General features: G+C 42.7%; 1 protein-coding gene across 2 annotated transcripts in view; it reads right to left on the reverse strand.

Moving 5' to 3' along the window:
• The window catches only part of BAZ1A (bromodomain adjacent to zinc finger domain 1A), a 97,805-nt gene that overhangs the window by 18,540 nt on the left and 60,389 nt on the right, over positions 1 to 18,876 (reverse strand). For both annotated transcript variants that reach the window (XM_068254039.1, XM_068254040.1), the window contains 4 exons: positions 18,505 to 18,653; positions 16,288 to 16,436; positions 3,904 to 3,993; positions 1,232 to 1,479 (listed from right to left, as the gene is read on the reverse strand). In XM_068254039.1, the coding sequence (XP_068110140.1) occupies positions 1,232 to 1,479; positions 3,904 to 3,993; positions 16,288 to 16,436; positions 18,505 to 18,653 (636 nt within the window). The remainder of the gene's footprint in view (positions 1 to 1,231; positions 1,480 to 3,903; positions 3,994 to 16,287; positions 16,437 to 18,504; positions 18,654 to 18,876) is intronic.

An 18,876-nucleotide genomic window follows, 5' to 3' on the forward strand; every position in this document is an offset into this window, starting at 1 on the left:
TAAATGGGTTTCTTACCTATAGCAACTAATTTACTTCAGATTTTCTGGTGCAGATTTAAAAATTGATAAATAGATCTATTTTATGAAAAAGGTCTTTAAGAAGCATCGCTCAAGAAGGTCAATGGGCTCAATTCTCTGAGGTGTGTTCTGTTAAAAATAATAGGTAAATAATATGTAAAATACTGCATTTTCCCCAAATTCACTAATCTTTTCACACCTGCGATAATATGTTTGGTAATCAACAGAAAAACATGGCTTCACTTCACCAAGACCTGTTCGGTAAAAAGTAGACATCTAACCAGCTGTGGAGTAGGTCTAGCAACAAGCTGTGTTCTACTACGGTAATGTTTTCCCACTTTTGGCCAGAGCTGTGATGATTCTTCTGGCACAAGTGGTCTGCCTAAAAAGTTCCTTTGCAAGTTGCTGTTTCCGTGCGGTCAGTGTAAAAAAAATAAGCGGCATCCCCAGCATTCCTTTAATCTGTATGCATGCCACTCGAGGCCCCTCTCTCTATGTATCAGTCTTTACCCGGCACGTCTGAAGAGTTACAGGAGAAACCTCTATGAATGTGTCCTGCTCCTGCATCTCGTGTTTTGTTTACGTCTGATGTGTCACCGGGCAGTATATCAGTACCAATGGGGTAAGTAGTTAAATAGGGTGGGACCTATTGACTGGCTCCTTTGACTTTCCATTTTACCAAATGCCTACTTGTTAGTTACTGTCAGCTCCAAGGCTGGAGGTAGAATACCGAACAACTCACTTGTCTTACTGAATGCTCTAATCTTTGTGAATTGACTGAGGTGTCCAGCGCTCAAGTCTTTAAATTTACCTCACTTGTGTGGAATTTTACTTTTCCATGCAGCAACAGCCTTAGTGAATTGACGGTAATGATTAGTGAAACGGTCATGTGCACAATTACTTCTACTGGGGTCCTTTTTTGGATATTGCAGGAGAGCGACCAGGTATTTCAGACTAAGGTGCATACAAACATCTTTTATTGGTCAATTTTACCACTTCCATGTAGTATGAGAATTTCCTCATACAACATGGAAGTGATAAAACTGGCCAAACAAAACTGGATGCACCATAAATCACACACAGTCAGGTTAAATGACTGGCCAGCCAGCTTTATAATGTAATTTAACAGAATGCAATTGCAAGCAATTGGCACATGCCAATAAGGAACCTACTAAACCAAAGATCCTAATTAAAATAATTCTGAAGAACTCACCTTGAGTTTGGGCCTGACACAGTAGATATGGTGGCCTCTGCCACAGCCGTCACACAGCAGCATGCTCTCGCTATCTCCCTTCTTACGACACACCTTACACCTAAAATTCTGAATGGATCGTGACCACAAGATGCTGCGATCCAATGTGGATAAGTGCAGAAAGACTTGTGACAAGCTGCCGGCTGACTGTAGCGATTCCCTCCAGCGGTCCAGAACGGTTCTCTGGATGCGACCACTCTCACTTCCATCTGCAATAAAGAAGAAAAAACAGGATTCCATAGTGAGTCAGCTGTGAATTTTTCACGCCCAATCATAGGGAGAACATGCAGGGGTGTAACTAGAAGCCCCCGGGACCCCCTGCAAAAATTTGAGTGCCCCCTCCCCCCTGGGACTCGCTCACGGCCGTTTTTTTTTGGGGGGGGGGGGCAGGAGGGGTCGCAGCATGAGGGGAGAGCTTTGCACATCCGTGGGGAGGGGGAAAGTCCCCCCCCCTCACCTCGGGCTCTCCCCTTTGCAGTTCCCCTCCTGCATCTAAGCGGTAGCAGCTGCGGCAGCTATAATTACCTCCATTCACCACTGGAGGTCTCCGATCTGCAAGGGCTTCACATTACTTCCTGCTTTAACAGGAAGTAATGTGAAGCCCTTGCAGATCGGAGACCTCCATGGTGAATGGAGGGAATTATAGCTGCTGCCGCCACTTAGATAGATGCAGGAGGGGAGCGCCCGAGGTGGGGGGGGGGGAAACTGTCCCCCTCCCCGCGGAAGTGAAAAGCTCTTCCCTGATGCTGCGACCCCTCCTGCCCCACCAAAATGGCCATGAGCGGGGGCTGCTTCCCCTATTGTTACGCCAGTGAGAACATGGGTGGCAAGGTTAAGAGGCATCAGCTTAGTTTTTACTACTGTCTGTGTCCCTAGAAGTAACTCCCTCACCTCCTACCCTGAAAGGAAGGGGGGAAATCTCTTCCACTGGGACAGAAACCCAAAAATATTATAACCTAACGTGTTTTAGTGAGAGCAGATGTGGAGTGGGCTGGTGGTGTGTGTGTGTGAGAGAGAGAGTGAGAGATAGTGTGTGTGTGAGAGTGAGAGTGTGAGAGATAGTGTGTGTGTGAGAGTGAGAGTGTGAGAGATAGTGTGTGTGTTTGTGTGAGAGTGAGAGATAGTGTGTGTGTTTGTGTGAGAGTGAGAGATAGTGTGTGTGTTTGTGTGTGTGTGTGAGAGTGTGTGTGTGTGTGTGTGTGTGTGTGTGTGTGTGTGTGTGTGTGTGTGTGTGTGTGTGTGTGTGTGTGTGTGTGTGTGTGTGTGTGTGTGTGTGTAAACTTGGCACACATGTTCCGATTGTGCATGAAGAATGTGTAATAGAGGAAGAATCCCCTCATTCCCCTGCAGAGTACCTGCACATCACTCTTACATGTACCCTCAGTTACATTTCCTAGGGCCTGATAGATGTTCTTTGTTCCTGTGACTGTCTGTACCTTTTACAAGTACTCTTACCAAGGACTAGTTTTAGTCTATGACTAAAGGGAATAACTATGGCAGTCTACATATCCTTTCACTTCAGTTGGCTTTTTAAAATTCCTAAGCTTTGGCGGTTTCATGTTACATATTTTCAAACAACAAGATTGTAGTATGCAAATTAGAGGGGTTTGGAGTTGAGGAGTCAGAGGAATCCTAAACTGAGGAGTCGGAGGATTTTTGTACCGACTCCACAGCCCTGCTAATAAAAAGTAATAGCCTGAGATGCTATGAAGGCCCATTATTATTGTTTATTTATACAGAGCCAACATCCATAGCCCTGTACACAGTACAAAAATAGTGGGGAGCAGACACATGAGAAGTTAAAATCTATGTACAATCAGGACATCCAGCAATACAGTGGCTTGAGACATCACACCACATATGATAAATTGCAGCAGAATAATAAACACTAGAAGGTGTCTTGTGCCCTTATGAGCTTACAATGTAGACGGTAGTGGGTTGGAGACACTAGGAAAGAAGACATAGGGGTTAGAGCACAGGTGTCATACTCTAGGCCTGGAGGGCCAGTGTTTAGGATGGACTGAGAAAGAGAGGAACGTGTTCTACCTAATGGACTACACCTTTCCTGATTCAGACCCATCAATTTGAGCCGTTTCAAAAACGTGCGAGGCCCTCGAAGGACCGGTTTGAGATCCCTGGATTAGAAGATGAGACAATGGGCTTGATTCACAAAGCCGTGCAAACTGTTTAGCACGGGTGTGCTAAACAGTTAGCACGTGAAGTGCCGTTAGCAGACTTTTGCGCGCGCAAAGTGCCGCGATTCATGCGACTGCGGACTTTTGCGCGCACAATTTGCCGCGAATCGCAAATTTGCACGGCTTGGTGAATCAAGCCCAATGAACCTCCAATGCAACCTATAGCAGGGCCTCCATGATGGTTGAAGAACACGCCATTAAATAGCTAAAAATGTCCCAAAGACATTTTGAAACCTCCAGTGATTTCAAGTTAGAGATTGTGAACAAACACAGCTGTAAACCCCACAAAAGAAGAGCTCTAACCCCACTTTCTGTAACATCCAACCATTTTCCTGGAGCTGGAGGCTACTGCAGTACATATTTTTCTGCACTTATGTTATAGATCGGTGGTGACACAGCCACATTAGAACAGGGGCCTGCAATGAAGCAGTCACATACCGTCTCTTTCACCATCATCCTCTCTCTTCCTTCTCTCATCTTTCTTTCTCTTGTCTGATTTTAAGTCCTTTTTAGTATCTTCTGCATCTCCTATAAAATGAAATGGAAGCAAAACCAGAATGCCACATTAGAGGGTCAGATCATTCTTTATACAAAAAATGTGATGGGCGTAAGGTTAAAAACACACATATTGCATATGTAATACAGAATTCAGTGCCTGCCTATTTTCTCACAGGATATTGGTGTTATATCAGTAATCCCAGTATAACCTCCTCCCCACCCCCAAAGTGAATTCCTTGCTCTATCAAAAGCTCTACCCATCTACTTATGTCTTCTGCTGAACACTGTCACATGCTGACCACAAACACACTTCTCCCCAACAGTCGGTCTGTACACACGCCTAAGGCGGCCGTCCACGACCGCATTAGCTGATAGGAGCATATACAGAGGCTGACCCCCCCAACCCGGGAGCAATCCATCCAGCGGATCAACTTGCCCTGCAACAGCCGATCGCATTGTCTTCCATGCTCCCCTGTGTAAGGTCGCACAGACCACTCCTTTACACTACTTGCGCTCCCCCAGGCATAGCAACAGAACGAGTCATCAGCTACATAGTTTACACACATCTGTACAGCAGCCAGCAATGTTGCACAAGGGGATGGGTCCTGATCCCCGAAGGGCAACATAGTGTTCTCCCCAGGACTAACTAGGTGGGTGTTTTAAAACCCAGCCCGCCTGACAGAAGTCCATGCTATAAACTTTAAACTGCGGCACTCCATAGCCTGCTAGCAATCAGCGCCGTTCAGCTCTCCCACAAAGCCGACTCTGTACACTGCAGGAGCGCTCCCTCTGGCTGTGTGACCTCATGCTTCCTGGTGATACTGTGATTGGCTGTGCGTGTTGGAGGGGGCGGAACCATGTAATAGGCAGCACGTTCAGACACAACAGAAGTCGGCCGGATGCACATGCAGGCACACTAGTGCTGGGGAGAGAGCCTGAAGTTACAGTCAGACTTCTTCTCCAGTGAATCCGGACAGTGTGTCTCCTCTGTCCTGGGCTGGCTGCATGAATGTCAGCAGCCAGTCCCATCCCTTTCAGGCAGCTCCAAGGCTGACTTACATGTGATCAGGCAGTGAGTGCACGAGTTCTGACGCCCCGCCCCTTTCTGTTTCCCGGCTGTTTGTCTTAAAGGGATACTGTAGGGGGGGGTCGGGGGAAAATAAGCTGAACTTACCCGGGGCTTCTAATGGTCCCCCGCAGACATCCTGTGTTGGCGCAGCCACTCACCGATGCTCCGGCCCCGCCTCCAGTTCACTTCTGGAATTTCTGACTTTAAAGTCAGAAAACCACTGCGCCTGCACGCCCGTGTCCTCGCTCCCGCTGATGTCACCAGGAGTGTACTGCGCAGACACAGTCCCTACTGGGCCTGCGCTGTGCGCTCTTGATGACATCAGCGGGATCGAGGACACGGCAACGCAGGCGGTGTGGTTTTCAGACTTTAAAGTCTGAAATTCCAGAAGTGAACCGGAGGCGGGGCCGGAGCATCGGTGAGTGGCTGCGCGGGCACAGGATGTCTGCGGGGGACAGTTAGAAGCCGCTGTCAAACATATTTAATCTTTATTATCAGGTTGTCATTAGGTAAACTGAAATAGTGTAAGCACTATAATTAGAAAAACATATATGCATATCTTATGGTATATGACTAATGTAACTGTTTGCATTATTATATCATGTGCAGTGTGTGTTTAATAATCCTATTATATCTGGTGTGCTGTGAATTATAATAACCGTATGAACTGCTTATGAACTATAGATACCCTCTCACCTAGTAAGCTAAACTGTTGGTGAACCTTCACCCAGTAAGCTCAAACTCTAGGTGAACTCTGTGAATTCAACTCTCACCTACTAAGAATGAACTTTAAGTGACCCATTCAACTGTGCATAAACCCTGGAGTCGTAAATTTCAAGTTGGCCCCATCCAAGGCCAACTCCCCCTCACATGTCTGTCTCTTGTGACGACTGTGGAACTCACGTGAGTGAAACTTGGTTTAGGTACGATGTCCCCTATAAATATAGGTCAAGGCTCTGTTCAGATAAGACATTGCCGAGATATGCTGTAAGGGAGGTGGTACGTAACTCTTTTTAATTTATGTACTCCTGATGGCTGAGAAATGTTGCTAGATATTTTTACTATTGCCTTTTTTATAATAACCCTGTTCTATGTGATCTTTGTATATTCTATGTTTATTATTACAAGAATACATTTATTTTAAGATAAAAAGTGATCTTGGTCTGAGACTCATTATTTCATTGGGGATATATGTGATACTAAAAATATATATTGTTGGTATGACTGGTTAAGAACCCATCTGACCGATCTGAGGAGAACTAACGCTTCACTGAGTTAGTATTCTCCATAGTTGGTTACCTATTTTATATAGGAGCTGGCAATTTTGGCGCCCACGTGATTTATATCCCCTGAAATACTAGAGTACAATAAAAAAACTTCTTTCTGTATTAATAGAGAAAAATACAGTTTTTTGTGCACAAACTATAAAAAAGAATCATGGCTACTGCATCTGAAGATATAATAGATCTTACAGCACTAGTAGCAACTATGTCAAAAGCAGCACCTACACTAAAAACAGGAGGGCTGCAACGATTATACGAAGAACTTAGATCACACTATACTGAACTAGACCAAATCGAAGATATTGTTGGATTACAAGGGTTTTTACAAACAACTGTGAATAATGAAATAATATATATACCACTCCGCATAAAATACTCTGAGGAAGAAGAAATCTTAGCTTTTCTTGCATTGCCAAAGCATAACAGGATAGATTTCATTTGTGAAGTGGATGCAGAAGTTCTTAAGGATATATTTGAAAGCAGTATATCAGACTTGCTGCCACCCACTGCTTTAATGGGACCTGTACTTCTGAAAAAGAAATATTCAGATATAGACATCTCATTGTTACAACATGTCCATATACCTATATATGATGAAATTGAGCATTCTACCATGCAAACAGTATATACTTTTATTCGTGGATTGCTGGAAAATAAGCTAACTGCAAATATGAGGATTAATCCTTCAACCCCACTTCTACATGTACCTCCTGCTACGCAAGCCTTTACACACAGACCTGCTGATGTTTTACCTACGCCTTTGCGGCCAGTCAATCAACCACTCTTAAGACGCAGATTGACACCATCTATGCCAGCCTTGACCCCACAACAGTCTGTACAAAGCTCATGGAACACAGGAGGTGCAATGAGTGATTTGAAAACGAGACTGGATGTATGTCTTAAAATGATGGGGCCACTGCATAATAAAACTCCAAAGGAACTGGGACAAAAAATAGCTTTGCACTCAGGACAGCTTGATTTAATTTCAAGAGACTTGAATATTGTTGACTTTACAATGCTCACACAAATGTTGTTACCACCAGGACTTTTGGGTCCCAATGAGACTTTTTCAAGTTGGGCTGGAGTATCGGCTGCAATTCAAGAACGGGCAAGCGGACAAAGTGGAGTTGTTGACTTATCTACTAAAGCTAAAGAAGTACTAAAGACATCAGGAATCTTATCAGCTGTGGATATCATTGTGGCTAATACTGCAACACCATCACAAGTTCTGGACTTTTTATGTTCAATAATTGAGGACAGTGGGGTGAAAGGAGCTCTCACTATGAGATTGGGCTATGGATTTACTACAGAGGATGTGAAGTTGGCAATGACTAACGTCTGGAGATCATTCCGCATGCCGCTGGTGCCAGAACCTAAACCGGACAAGAACAAACAGATAAAGGAAAACTCCAGACTCACAACTCAGAAACCACCACAATCACATCAACTGCAACAGAGAAGAAATCCACCTCGTCAGGCTCATCCCTTCTTCAATAATAGATGGCGTGATGATCGGCGAGGAAGTCCTAATGATTTCCAAAGCAACTGGAACAGACAACCGAGAAGGTACCAGACTGAAAGGTTTGATGCCCACCAACCGTCTGACCACTGGCAAAGGAACAATCCAGGACACAGCAAGCCTCAATTCTCAGGAGAGCGACCCCAACAGCAGCGAAATACAGAAAATATAAAGAATAAAAAGCCACAAGCTCCTGAAGACAAGAAGTCTAATAAAAGAATTCAGGAGAACACTACAACTGCTCCTTCCCACATCAAGAATGGACAAAAAGCACCACCTGGAGTTCCAGACAGCACCTGGGCTTGAGTGGAAAAAAGCACTTATTGACACAGGGACTGAAGTTACTATACTTACACGACACTTTTCATCATGGATACCGGATGGTACCTTTGTTTGGCTAACTACGATGCATGGTACTAATGAAAAGCACAAGCAAGGTAAAATAACTCTATTTTTTAAAGGCATAAAACTAGCAAGGACAATCACTGTTTTGTTACTTGAAAAAGATGAATCTGAAGAAGAATATGATCTTATCCTGAAACCTGAAGATGCTTGTCTTTTACCTACATTTCAAAATTCTAGAGACTTGTTCCTATCTAATTTTTCTGAAGACATGATGAAGAATCACAGTCGGGACATTACAGTCTTACTGGATAACTTGGATAGGCATGATGCATTACAGTTATATGCTGAACACAGTGGATTTGACTTGACATGTGAAGAGGTTCCACAACACATCAAAACAGAACCGATACCCCAAAAACAATATCCAATTAAAAAGGGACTTTATGCAGCTGTTAAACAAAATATTGAGCTACAGGTGCTACAAGGTATACTTGACAAAAGACCAAGTTCCTATAATAGTCCTTTAACGCCAATATTGAAGCAGAAGGGAAAACATTGACTAAAAACTTTCAGCAGAAACTTGTGGACATTGCTAAACCTGAAACTGAAAGAGAGCTGCAATCACTGCTGGGATTATGTAATTTTGTTAGAAGAACTACACCTGTTTTTGCTTCCCTTATCCAACCTTTTTATGAACTTTTGAAAGGCGGATATACAAAAGAGAAGTGGACAGAGGATCACAATAGAAAATTAGCAGAGTTGAAACGAACATTGACAAGCCCAGAAGCTTTAGCATCAAGGAAAGATGATACTGATATGGAAATACACATAATGACAAATAATAATTTCTTCATGGGAAAAATAACTAACAGACATGAGACCCAACCAATCTTATGGTTTTCTAAAGAAATGACGCCTGCTGAGAAGAAATTTGCAAGAACAGAACAAGTACTAGCATGCATACAATATGCACTGGCTAAATATACAGATATAGCTGGAGGAAAAGACATTTTTATTTTTTCATCAATTCCAGAATTACAAGCAGCAACTAAAGCATCAGTAGGTGGCGCTAAAGCTCTACATGTGAGATGGGTGCAATGGGCGAATTCTCTGAATAACGAAAAATTACATTTTGTATACTCTACGCACGAAGACTATTCTGAGCTACCATTATGTGTCACAGAGGAGGTGAATGTGGACAGTTTTGATGTTATTTATTATACAGATGGTTCTGCAAGACACGCTTTAGGGACACAGTCAGCTTATAAAGCAGCAGGAGGATTTATAAAGGGAAGATTTTTCCATGGACAATTTGTTGAGGACAGCAAAGAAATAAAATCCTTGGGTGACAATACTGCACAAAATGCTGAGCTTAAAGCGATGGAAATGGCAGTGATGGATGCCACACATACCAAAGGGAAGATTCTAATATGCTCAGACTCATACTATGTGATAGAAAGTATACATAATAAAGACACATGGCTGAATAATAATTTCCTAACATGCAAAGGTGTTAAAGTGAAGAACATTGATATCTGGAGGAAGATATTCACTCATATGACAGACAACATGACATTCCTGCACGTGAAAGGACACAGTACAGAGGGCATACATTCACAGGGAAATACTTTCATTGATGAAGGTGTGCAAAGCATTACTAGAAGAATGACACTACGATCATCCATGCAAGATTTTGAAAAAGTAATTAAAGGTGAACATGTTAAAGGCTACCCTAGAGACTTTGATTATGTTAAAGATAAAGATACACTAAATCTCCTAGTGGGTACAGATGAAGGCATTAAGACATGTCCACCACCGGACCACAGAGATGAGATACTGCTGAAATGCCATACCTCTAATACTCCACATCTGAATGTACAAACCATGAACAAAATGTTGTTGTCTTACTGGTGGCCCGGAATAAAACAAGATGTTAATAGAACTGTCCGATCATGTTTAACCTGCCAAAAAGTCACAACCCAATACAAGAAGAAAGGTTATGTCGGCAGACTTGAAATTGGAAAAAATAATTTGTCTCTACTGTATGCTGATCATATAGGGCCCTTAGAACCTATTAGAGGCTTTTCCTATGTTCTTACAGTTGTGGACTCTAAAAGTAGATATCTTTTTGCATTTCCACAAAAGAGATTAACAGGAGAAAAGACAAGTGAATTACTTTCACAGCTATGGTCCATAGTACCCTTTAAGAAACTTGTAACTGATAATGGTCCAGCATTCTCTAACAAAATGTTACGTGAATTATCCTCTAAACTAGGATTTACTCTTGAACATTCTGTTCCCAATGCACCAGAAACTAATGGTATGATTGAAAGATTCAATGCTGAACTCAAGAAGACTTTACAAAAAATGAAATTAGAAGAGAATTCTGATTGGTTAAGCCTTCTGCCAAGAGCAATACAATACATTAACACTAGACTAACTAGTACAAAAGATACTTCTAGTTTTGATAGTCTTTTTTTAGAGCAATATCTCAGCCATCAGGATGTACATAACCACCTCTCTTTTACTTTAGGTCTTGCTAAAAGTGACCTTTTACCTCCAGTCGGATCATCTGTACTTGTAAAAAATTTACACAAGACAGCACTTGAGCCAGCCTGGACTGGACCTTTTTCTGTGATTGAGCACATTGAAAACAAGGCTGTTATTGTGACAGACTCTTCTGGAAAAAGAAGAACTGTATTTTTTGAACATGTCAAGCCATTTGCCTCATAGCAAACTCCTGGATGTTATCTTTACTACAGATGTGAACACTTCTACCCAACTGAACAAGGACTTTCCAGGTGATAATTCAGAGATTTTTGCTTCAGCCTCTTTACGTACATGTACTATTGAGCTGCCAGAGACTAACATGCATAATACTGGTAAGAAATCATTCTTACGAAGAGTTCTCTGGTTAACCAACCCTCTTGACAAGTACTTTTTGAAGCTACTAATATACTGGCTGTGGCTATGGTTTGGACTGATTATAATTTTTGGAATACATGTCTTCTCGCCAATACATGGAGAATACAAAATAAGTACAGCTGACAATCCAAAATCACAAGGTATCTTACACAGGAAACTGCGCTCTACAAGAAATCTCGCTTTTGTGAAAAGTCCTGCTGTGATTTATGACAGAGTAGCTAAACCTCTGCACTCAACTCCGGAGGAGATAGTACAAAAAATGACGCTGCGATTCAACACAGAGGCACTTTTTCCTGCTTCCAGTGAAAATAAAATCAGCATTTTACCAAGTGTGTTGCAAATACTTGAGAACTTGAAACGTACAGCTATAGACAGAACTCGGACATCATGGAATAAAGAGGACTATTTCATGTCATGGTGTGATAAAGAATATGGGACACTTTACCTTTCCAAACAGGATAAACCATTTGATTTAGGAGAGAGAGGACTTGCCAATCCAAATTTGTGCGAAAAATTGGAGAGATGGTACCCCTGGTTTATTTCCATGGCAACAACATAATGTGTGGCCCAAAATTACAGACTCTTTTGTGCCTTTGGTCCTTTTTGATGCCTGCCAACTAGATTTATCCTGCCCTATACTTCCACCTAATGGTTCTGCTGCTGTTCTACTACTTAATAAGACTCTGCACAAGACTAACTCTGCAGAACTACCATGGATTGAATTATACTGTAGATATCCATATCTCATGCAACACCTAAGTCCTATACTCCCTTATGCTATATGCGACAACTTTACCACTGAGGCTCTTCGATTTAATACGGTCAGAACCTCTATTAAATGGCCCAAGACTATGACTTGTCTGGAACCTTGTGATAATATAACTCAGCTCTGCAAAATGAATTCGATTGGTGCAACTGAAAGCCAATGGTTAAATCAACCCAATGCGTGTAGAAGAAGACAATGGTTCCCACAAGAAGGTGGCATATGCACAGGTACCTTATATAGAGACTATTCTAGTGCTACTGTACTTCCATTATCAACAGTTTGTAAACATAATTTTAATGGGACTTTTACAATCAAACAAGGAGAAAAGGTAAAGTCACTTATGAATAACCTCTTGCAACAGACTTTGTTACATTTAAAGATTGTTGATAATGACGTTCTACCTACATTGCCTACTCCAATTCAGACTACAAGAAAACCAGTTCTTTTGAAACCACTGCTGGATATGGTTTCATCCGGGGGTAAAGGTCTTCCTTCGTCTGAATTAGCTGCCAAATATATACAAGAACAAACATCCCTGCACCAAGCAATGATCTCTCTTTTTTCACTAGCAGATAAAAATGATATACAGCTAGCTGATGCAATCCTAACTAACAGGAAAGCGCTAGAAGTAACACTGAAAGAGTTAATAACTGTCAGGCAAGACATAGAAGAGGAACTTCAAACTCTTATTTTATGGGATAAATTTCAATTAATGCTTAATGATGTTATTAATGGTAGAATACCTTGGCAATTAATTGAGCAAGATACATGGATTTCTGAACTGTCATCCAATACATTAAAACAAGCTTATATGAGACAACATTCTAAGACTTACATAAGGCAAGTGAAACTAGTAAAAACAATGGGAGATAGGTTCTCCGCTGGTCTTGCATATACATGTATAATTGATATGGACATTGTTATTCCAGTTCCGAATATATTTTATGAACATTGCTGGGAAATAATTACACCCCCACTCTACAACCTCAAGGAAAGAGTTAAGTTTCAACTACAAGTTGATGCCAGCCACGTCTGTCTAAAGGACCTTGAGCCAGAATGGATTCTCACGGGAGAATGTACTTCTACAGACACACTGAGTTGTATGAAAGCTACATTAATTAGCCATTCGTGCCTCAAGGATGAAACTTGCGGAACACAAATCATTCCAACACAAAACATTGCAGAAATGCAACATAGATTATACAATGGAACTTACTTAGTCTTAATTGGGGAGGCAGCCTGTGGATTAGAAGCAGGTGTCACATATCTAGTTAACAGTTCCTTTAATTCAGTTTGTGATAAAATTCACCTTTTGCCTATTTCTAGAGAAGAAGAAATAATGTTGGACTTGAGCCAATTTGTACCCCATGTCCTCCACAAAGATATAAAGCCGATCTATACTCTGCTAGCAAATTTACAGAGAAACCAGATTCTTCTGAGCAATCTAACAGAAGCAGCTGTGCTAGAGAGCATTAATTTAAGAAGACTAACCTCACTCACAGGAGCTCAGTTGGCCCAAGTAGAAAGATTGATCCGTGAGACTACTGCCCTACCTGAAGTACTACAACCTTTAGCTAATGGACTTTTGACACTTGCTACAAGTATTGGTACTGCAGTTACAGACGGTGTTTCAGGAATAGGAACATTTCTGCGAGGATTATTTTCAATTGGGACTCCAATATTGCTAATCATAATAATTATATGCGTGGTTATTCTCTTCAGAAAATAATGGCAACATACACCCTTAAGCCCTGCAATACTATGGAAGGCTGGGATGAATTTGTGCCTGATGCTTTTAACAACTGGATCTCTTGCAATGCAGGACTCGAACCAGTCTTACAGAAAATGCAGTACTGGACACTCAAGATTGCAGTTGATTGGAAGGTGGATGCACTTCTAGGAAAACCTAATGAAGTTGCCTTATACCGTTTTGGAATTAAACACAATCACTGTGGAACCATGCTCTGGGATAATCCTTGCCTTCCTGCTCCTACTGCAAGTTCATGTTATGCCCAAAGGAGTGGAAATCCATATGAACAATACATCAAGGAACACTGGATGCAATGCAAACCATATGAGTGGTATGAGCCAATATTCCCAGCTGTTTCCGTACTTTCATTTGGAGAACCAAGACAGCCTGATCCTACAACTTATAACATGCTACAAGAACTTTCGTCCACACCTGGAGATAATACTGTGGAAATGATAGAACTGACCAATGACCAGGGAGACTACAGGATGAGACAGTTCAACCTGGTTACTATCCGTCAAGCAAGAAACATTTCCAATGCATCCCAAGAAGAAACCCAAGGGATTATACCTACTCCAACACTACCCATTACTGTTGCAAATAATGATCCTTGTTTCAACCTGAGTGACGGATTATCGTTTGAAGAAGAAGAGGAGATCGATCGTCTTCTTATCTCACCTATCACTCCGATAAGTATTGACTTTTATGCCAACATGCTTAACAGTGTATGGTTTGAACAGTTCGAAGAGACTGAACAAAATGACCATACCAATGTATATACTACTGAGGAGTGATATATAAGATGACCCAATGACTCCCTGAAGGCGGGGTGTCAAACATATTTAATCTTTATTATCAGGTTGTCATTAGGTAAACTGAAATAGTGTAAGCACTATAATTAGAAAAACATATATGCATATCTTATGGTATATGACTAATGTAACTGTTTGCATTATTATATCATGTGCAGTGTGTGTTTAATAATCCTATTATATCTGGTGTGCTGTGAATTATAATAACCGTATGAACTGCTTATGAACTATAGATACCCTCTCACCTAGTAAGCTAAACTGTTGGTGAACCTTCACCCAGTAAGCTCAAACTCTAGGTGAACTCTGTGAATTCAACTCTCACCTACTAAGAATGAACTTTAAGTGACCCATTCAACTGTGCATAAACCCTGGAGTCGTAAATTTCAAGTTGGCCCCATCCAAGGCCAACTCCCCCTCACATGTCTGTCTCTTGTGACGACTGTGGAACTCACGTGAGTGAAACTTGGTTTAGGTACGATGTCCCCTATAAATATAGGTCAAGGCTCTGTTCAGATAAGACATTGCCGAGATATGCTGTAAGGGAGGTGGTACGTAACTCTTTTTAATTTATGTACTCCTGATGGCTGAGAAATGTTGCTAGATATTTTTACTATTGCCTTTTTTATAATAACCCTGTTCTATGTGATCTTTGTATATTCTATGTTTATTATTACAAGAATACATTTATTTTAAGATAAAAAGTGATCTTGGTCTGAGACTCATTATTTCATTGGGGATATATGTGATACTAAAAATATATATTGTTGGTATGACTGGTTAAGAACCCATCTGACCGATCTGAGGAGAACTAACGCTTCACTGAGTTAGTATTCTCCATAGTTGGTTACCTATTTTATATAGGAGCTGGCACCGCGGGTAAGTTCAACTCATTTTCCCCTGACCCCCCTACAGTACCCCTTTAAGCACGCAAGCTCTTCTGATGCCGGGAGAACTCTGCACATGAACTGTGATGATCGCACTTCCACTGGTATGAGATGTCAGCTTAAGTCTTTTAATCTGATAAAGTGCAGAGTATACAATGCAGAGTCTCTAAATACACCTAACAATTTTTCCGCCAATATACAGCAGATTTGATCACTGTGATCGAATCTGCTGTGAAATCGTTGCGCAAACGCTGACATCAATCGTTCCCGTCGATCAGTCCGTGTGGAAGATTTTGCTCGATCGCTGGCGGGTAGGGAGTGCGTCAATAGCGGCGTTCGAATGCCCGATGACAAACGCTAGCGGCAATACATTACCTGCTCCGGCCGGCGCGACAGTTACTCTTTAAGACGGGTGCTTCACCCAGCTAATTTTGGTCAGCACCCGAATGTCATTGGCTTGCCTCCTCATCCTATGCTGTAAGCAGAGTCCTGGTTCTGCATCCCCCCCTGCACCCAGCCCCGCTTCTTTTTCGTGCCACCCGGCTGGAAAAAAAAATCCTGGGGAGAAGACTGCCATATGTCAAGAGGTGTGCATGCACTTTTAAAGTGTACCTAAACTCTTGCACAGTAGACAAGGAGAACACGTAGTTGCTGAGAAATTCACTGTGTTTGAGCTTAGATAGATGAGCCGGTCTAATGACTGGCCAGATTTACCACTTGTCTACACAATCTTTTTATAGAATTCAGAGTCTGTTGGCCCTCATATTTTATAAAAGTGGTAAAAATCGGTCAGTGATTAGCTAATCAAAATTGGATGCGTCTATGCACCTTAATAAACCAAAATATAATGGCTAGCAACGTACAATACTGACGGTATTGACAAGAAAAGACACTGGCAAAATAGATTACCACTTAACTGCAAAAAACATTTTAAGAACAAGACCTTCCAGTTATTTTGCTAATACTCTTACCGAGCGGAGCCTTTAAGTACTTTCGTTCCACGCCTTGCTCTATGTGCAGCAATGCCCGCGCCAAGTACCGTACACAATTAGCTGTTGGCTGAGGAGTGCTGGCGTTGGTAGATGGAGCGCTCTGTGTCTCATTTTTGAGACCTTGTAACCTACATAGAAAGATGTAAACCGGTTACGATAGTATAATAAGCTACTGAAATGCTGTATAGCCAAGACTGAATATGTCAAATGTAATTCAAAGTAAATTTTTAGCTTTAAAGTGTACCAGAGATCATGAAATAGAATGAATCAATACTTACCCGGGGCTTTCTCCAGCCTCACAAAAACACGCGAGTCCCTCGCCGTCCTCCCGCGGTCTGCCGTTCAGCCCCGGTACCTGCTTCAGTTGCGTCAGTCTGGGTTTGTCCACGCATGTGCAGAAGACCCGGACTGGAACCGACTGAGCAGTTCAGCTGAGTGCCGCTGAACGGCAGACTGCGGGAGGACAGCGAGGGGCTCACATGTGTTTATAGGGCTTGAGGAAGCCCCGGGTAAGTATCGATTCATTCATTTCCATGATCTCTGGTACACTTTAAAGGCACCCTAAGCAGTGGATACAAAAAAAAAAAACTAATCTTGACTTACCTGGGGCTTCCTCCAGCCCCCTGTAGCATGCAAGGTCCCTCAGTGTCCTCTAGGTTCCTTCAGTGGTCTTGTTAGCGGCTCCATAAACCTGGCGGCTTCAGCTGAAGTCGTGCATGCGCGGCACCATCCAGGCACCCAGTGCGTCCCTCAGCCCGTCGCCATTAAGGTCCTGCATATGCATGGTTCAGTCTTTCGAGTACCGCCGAAGTTGTCAGTCTTTCGAGAACCACCAGCAGGATAACGGAGGGGGCCCAAAGGACACAGAGGGACCTCACGAGCTACAGGGGGCTGAGGGAAGCCCCAGGTAAGACCACTGTTCAGGGTCCTTTTAAATAGAACAGGGGAAGATATAGAGCCTCTAACCTTTTTATCAAACCAGTGCTTTACATCTAGTGTTGAGGGTCGAATCTGGGTATCCTTATTCAAAAACCCGGATAATGCGCAGTAGTTCAGAACCATCACCGGCTTGTAAGGTATTGAAGTCACATGAAGCGTCATGCGGTCTGCAGCTCAAATCTGTACCTTTAACCAGCCGGGCGGTATGGACGAGCTCAGCTCGTCCATTACCGCCGGAGGTTGCCGCTCAGGCCCTGCTGGGCCGATTTGCACGAAATAAAAAGCAGCACACGCAGCCGGCACTTTGCCAGCCGCGTGTGCTACCTGATCGCCGCGGCAGTGCGGCGAACCGCCGCGTGCAGCGGCGAAAGAGGGTCCCCCCAGCAGCCTGAGCCCAGCGTAGCCGGAACAAATAGTTCCGGCCAGCGCTAAGGGCTGGATCGGAGGCGGCTGACGTCCATGACGTCACTCCACTCGTCGCCATGGCGACGAGGTAAGCGAAACAAGGAAGGCTGCTCATTGCAGCCTTCCATGTTACTTCTGGTTGCCGGAGGCGATCAGAAGAACGCATCCGGAGCGCCCTCTAGTGGGCTTTCATGCAGTTTTTTTTTTTATTAAAAAAAAAAACCCTCCCGCAGCCGCCCTGGCGATCTTAATAGAACGCCAGGATGGTTAATGTTCACCAGGAGTCACTGGGAGTCCCACTGTACTATCCTTGCACGCCGTCTAGTTACTTTACTGCTTTCTCTGGGCCAGCTTGATCTGAAGTTTCAGTGGGAGGGTAGGTAATCGTTTAAAATAAAGCGAGGACTGTTCACTTAATGCTCATGGACTAGAAGAGACTGTTTGGCTGAATTTACTATATACAATGTTGTATAGTCACACAAGCATAAATGCTGTCTTAGGAACTGTAATGTTGTTACTGAATTGCCTGGTGAAGCAGGGAGGGCTCTACTTCTGAAGACATGCAAAGCTTTATTTATTGCCTCCAATGATAGCAAAAGTCTCCTGCATTAAGTATTAAAGATGGATGTAGTTGTACACAACCTCACCATCACTTGTATGACTGACAGGGAAACACAGCACACCCAAGCTATACACCCTGCACACAGGAGACTAATGAGAACATGAAAAGATACTTTTGTTCCTGCGCTAAACCCTCCACAGGGGCCTAAGTCCTAAGGAGTGCCATGGGCCCAGTGTAAAGAAGACTGGATGCTGCACGCCAGCTGTTCTACATGCTTAAATACCGCTTACCCATCTTTGATGCATTGCTTGTTGTCAACTTCCATTTCCTCCACACCATTGTCTTCTAGTTTTAGGGGTCCATTACACCTGGCTTCATCTTCTAGGTGTTCGTAAGAACAATTGTGCAGTGCTGCCCTCCACGTCTGCCGGTCGGGAGCCTGTGTATAAACATTGATGTTCACGTCACCATTACATCTAACCCACAAAAGCAGCCGATCACCTAACAATCTCCATTTTACAGAAAGACTAACTCCCAAAAAATGATGATGTGGTGGTGGGAGGTATTTTTGTACTCACTATAAAATCTTTTTTTTTTTTTATTTCAGTCTAATTTTGGACATAGCATTGGCTCACAATGATCACCTGGTAAGGAGCCAATGA

Source organism: Hyperolius riggenbachi, chromosome 9 (genome assembly GCF_040937935.1).
Source record: "Hyperolius riggenbachi isolate aHypRig1 chromosome 9, aHypRig1.pri, whole genome shotgun sequence".
In the NCBI taxonomy this organism is placed as follows: Eukaryota; Metazoa; Chordata; class Amphibia; order Anura; family Hyperoliidae; genus Hyperolius; species Hyperolius riggenbachi.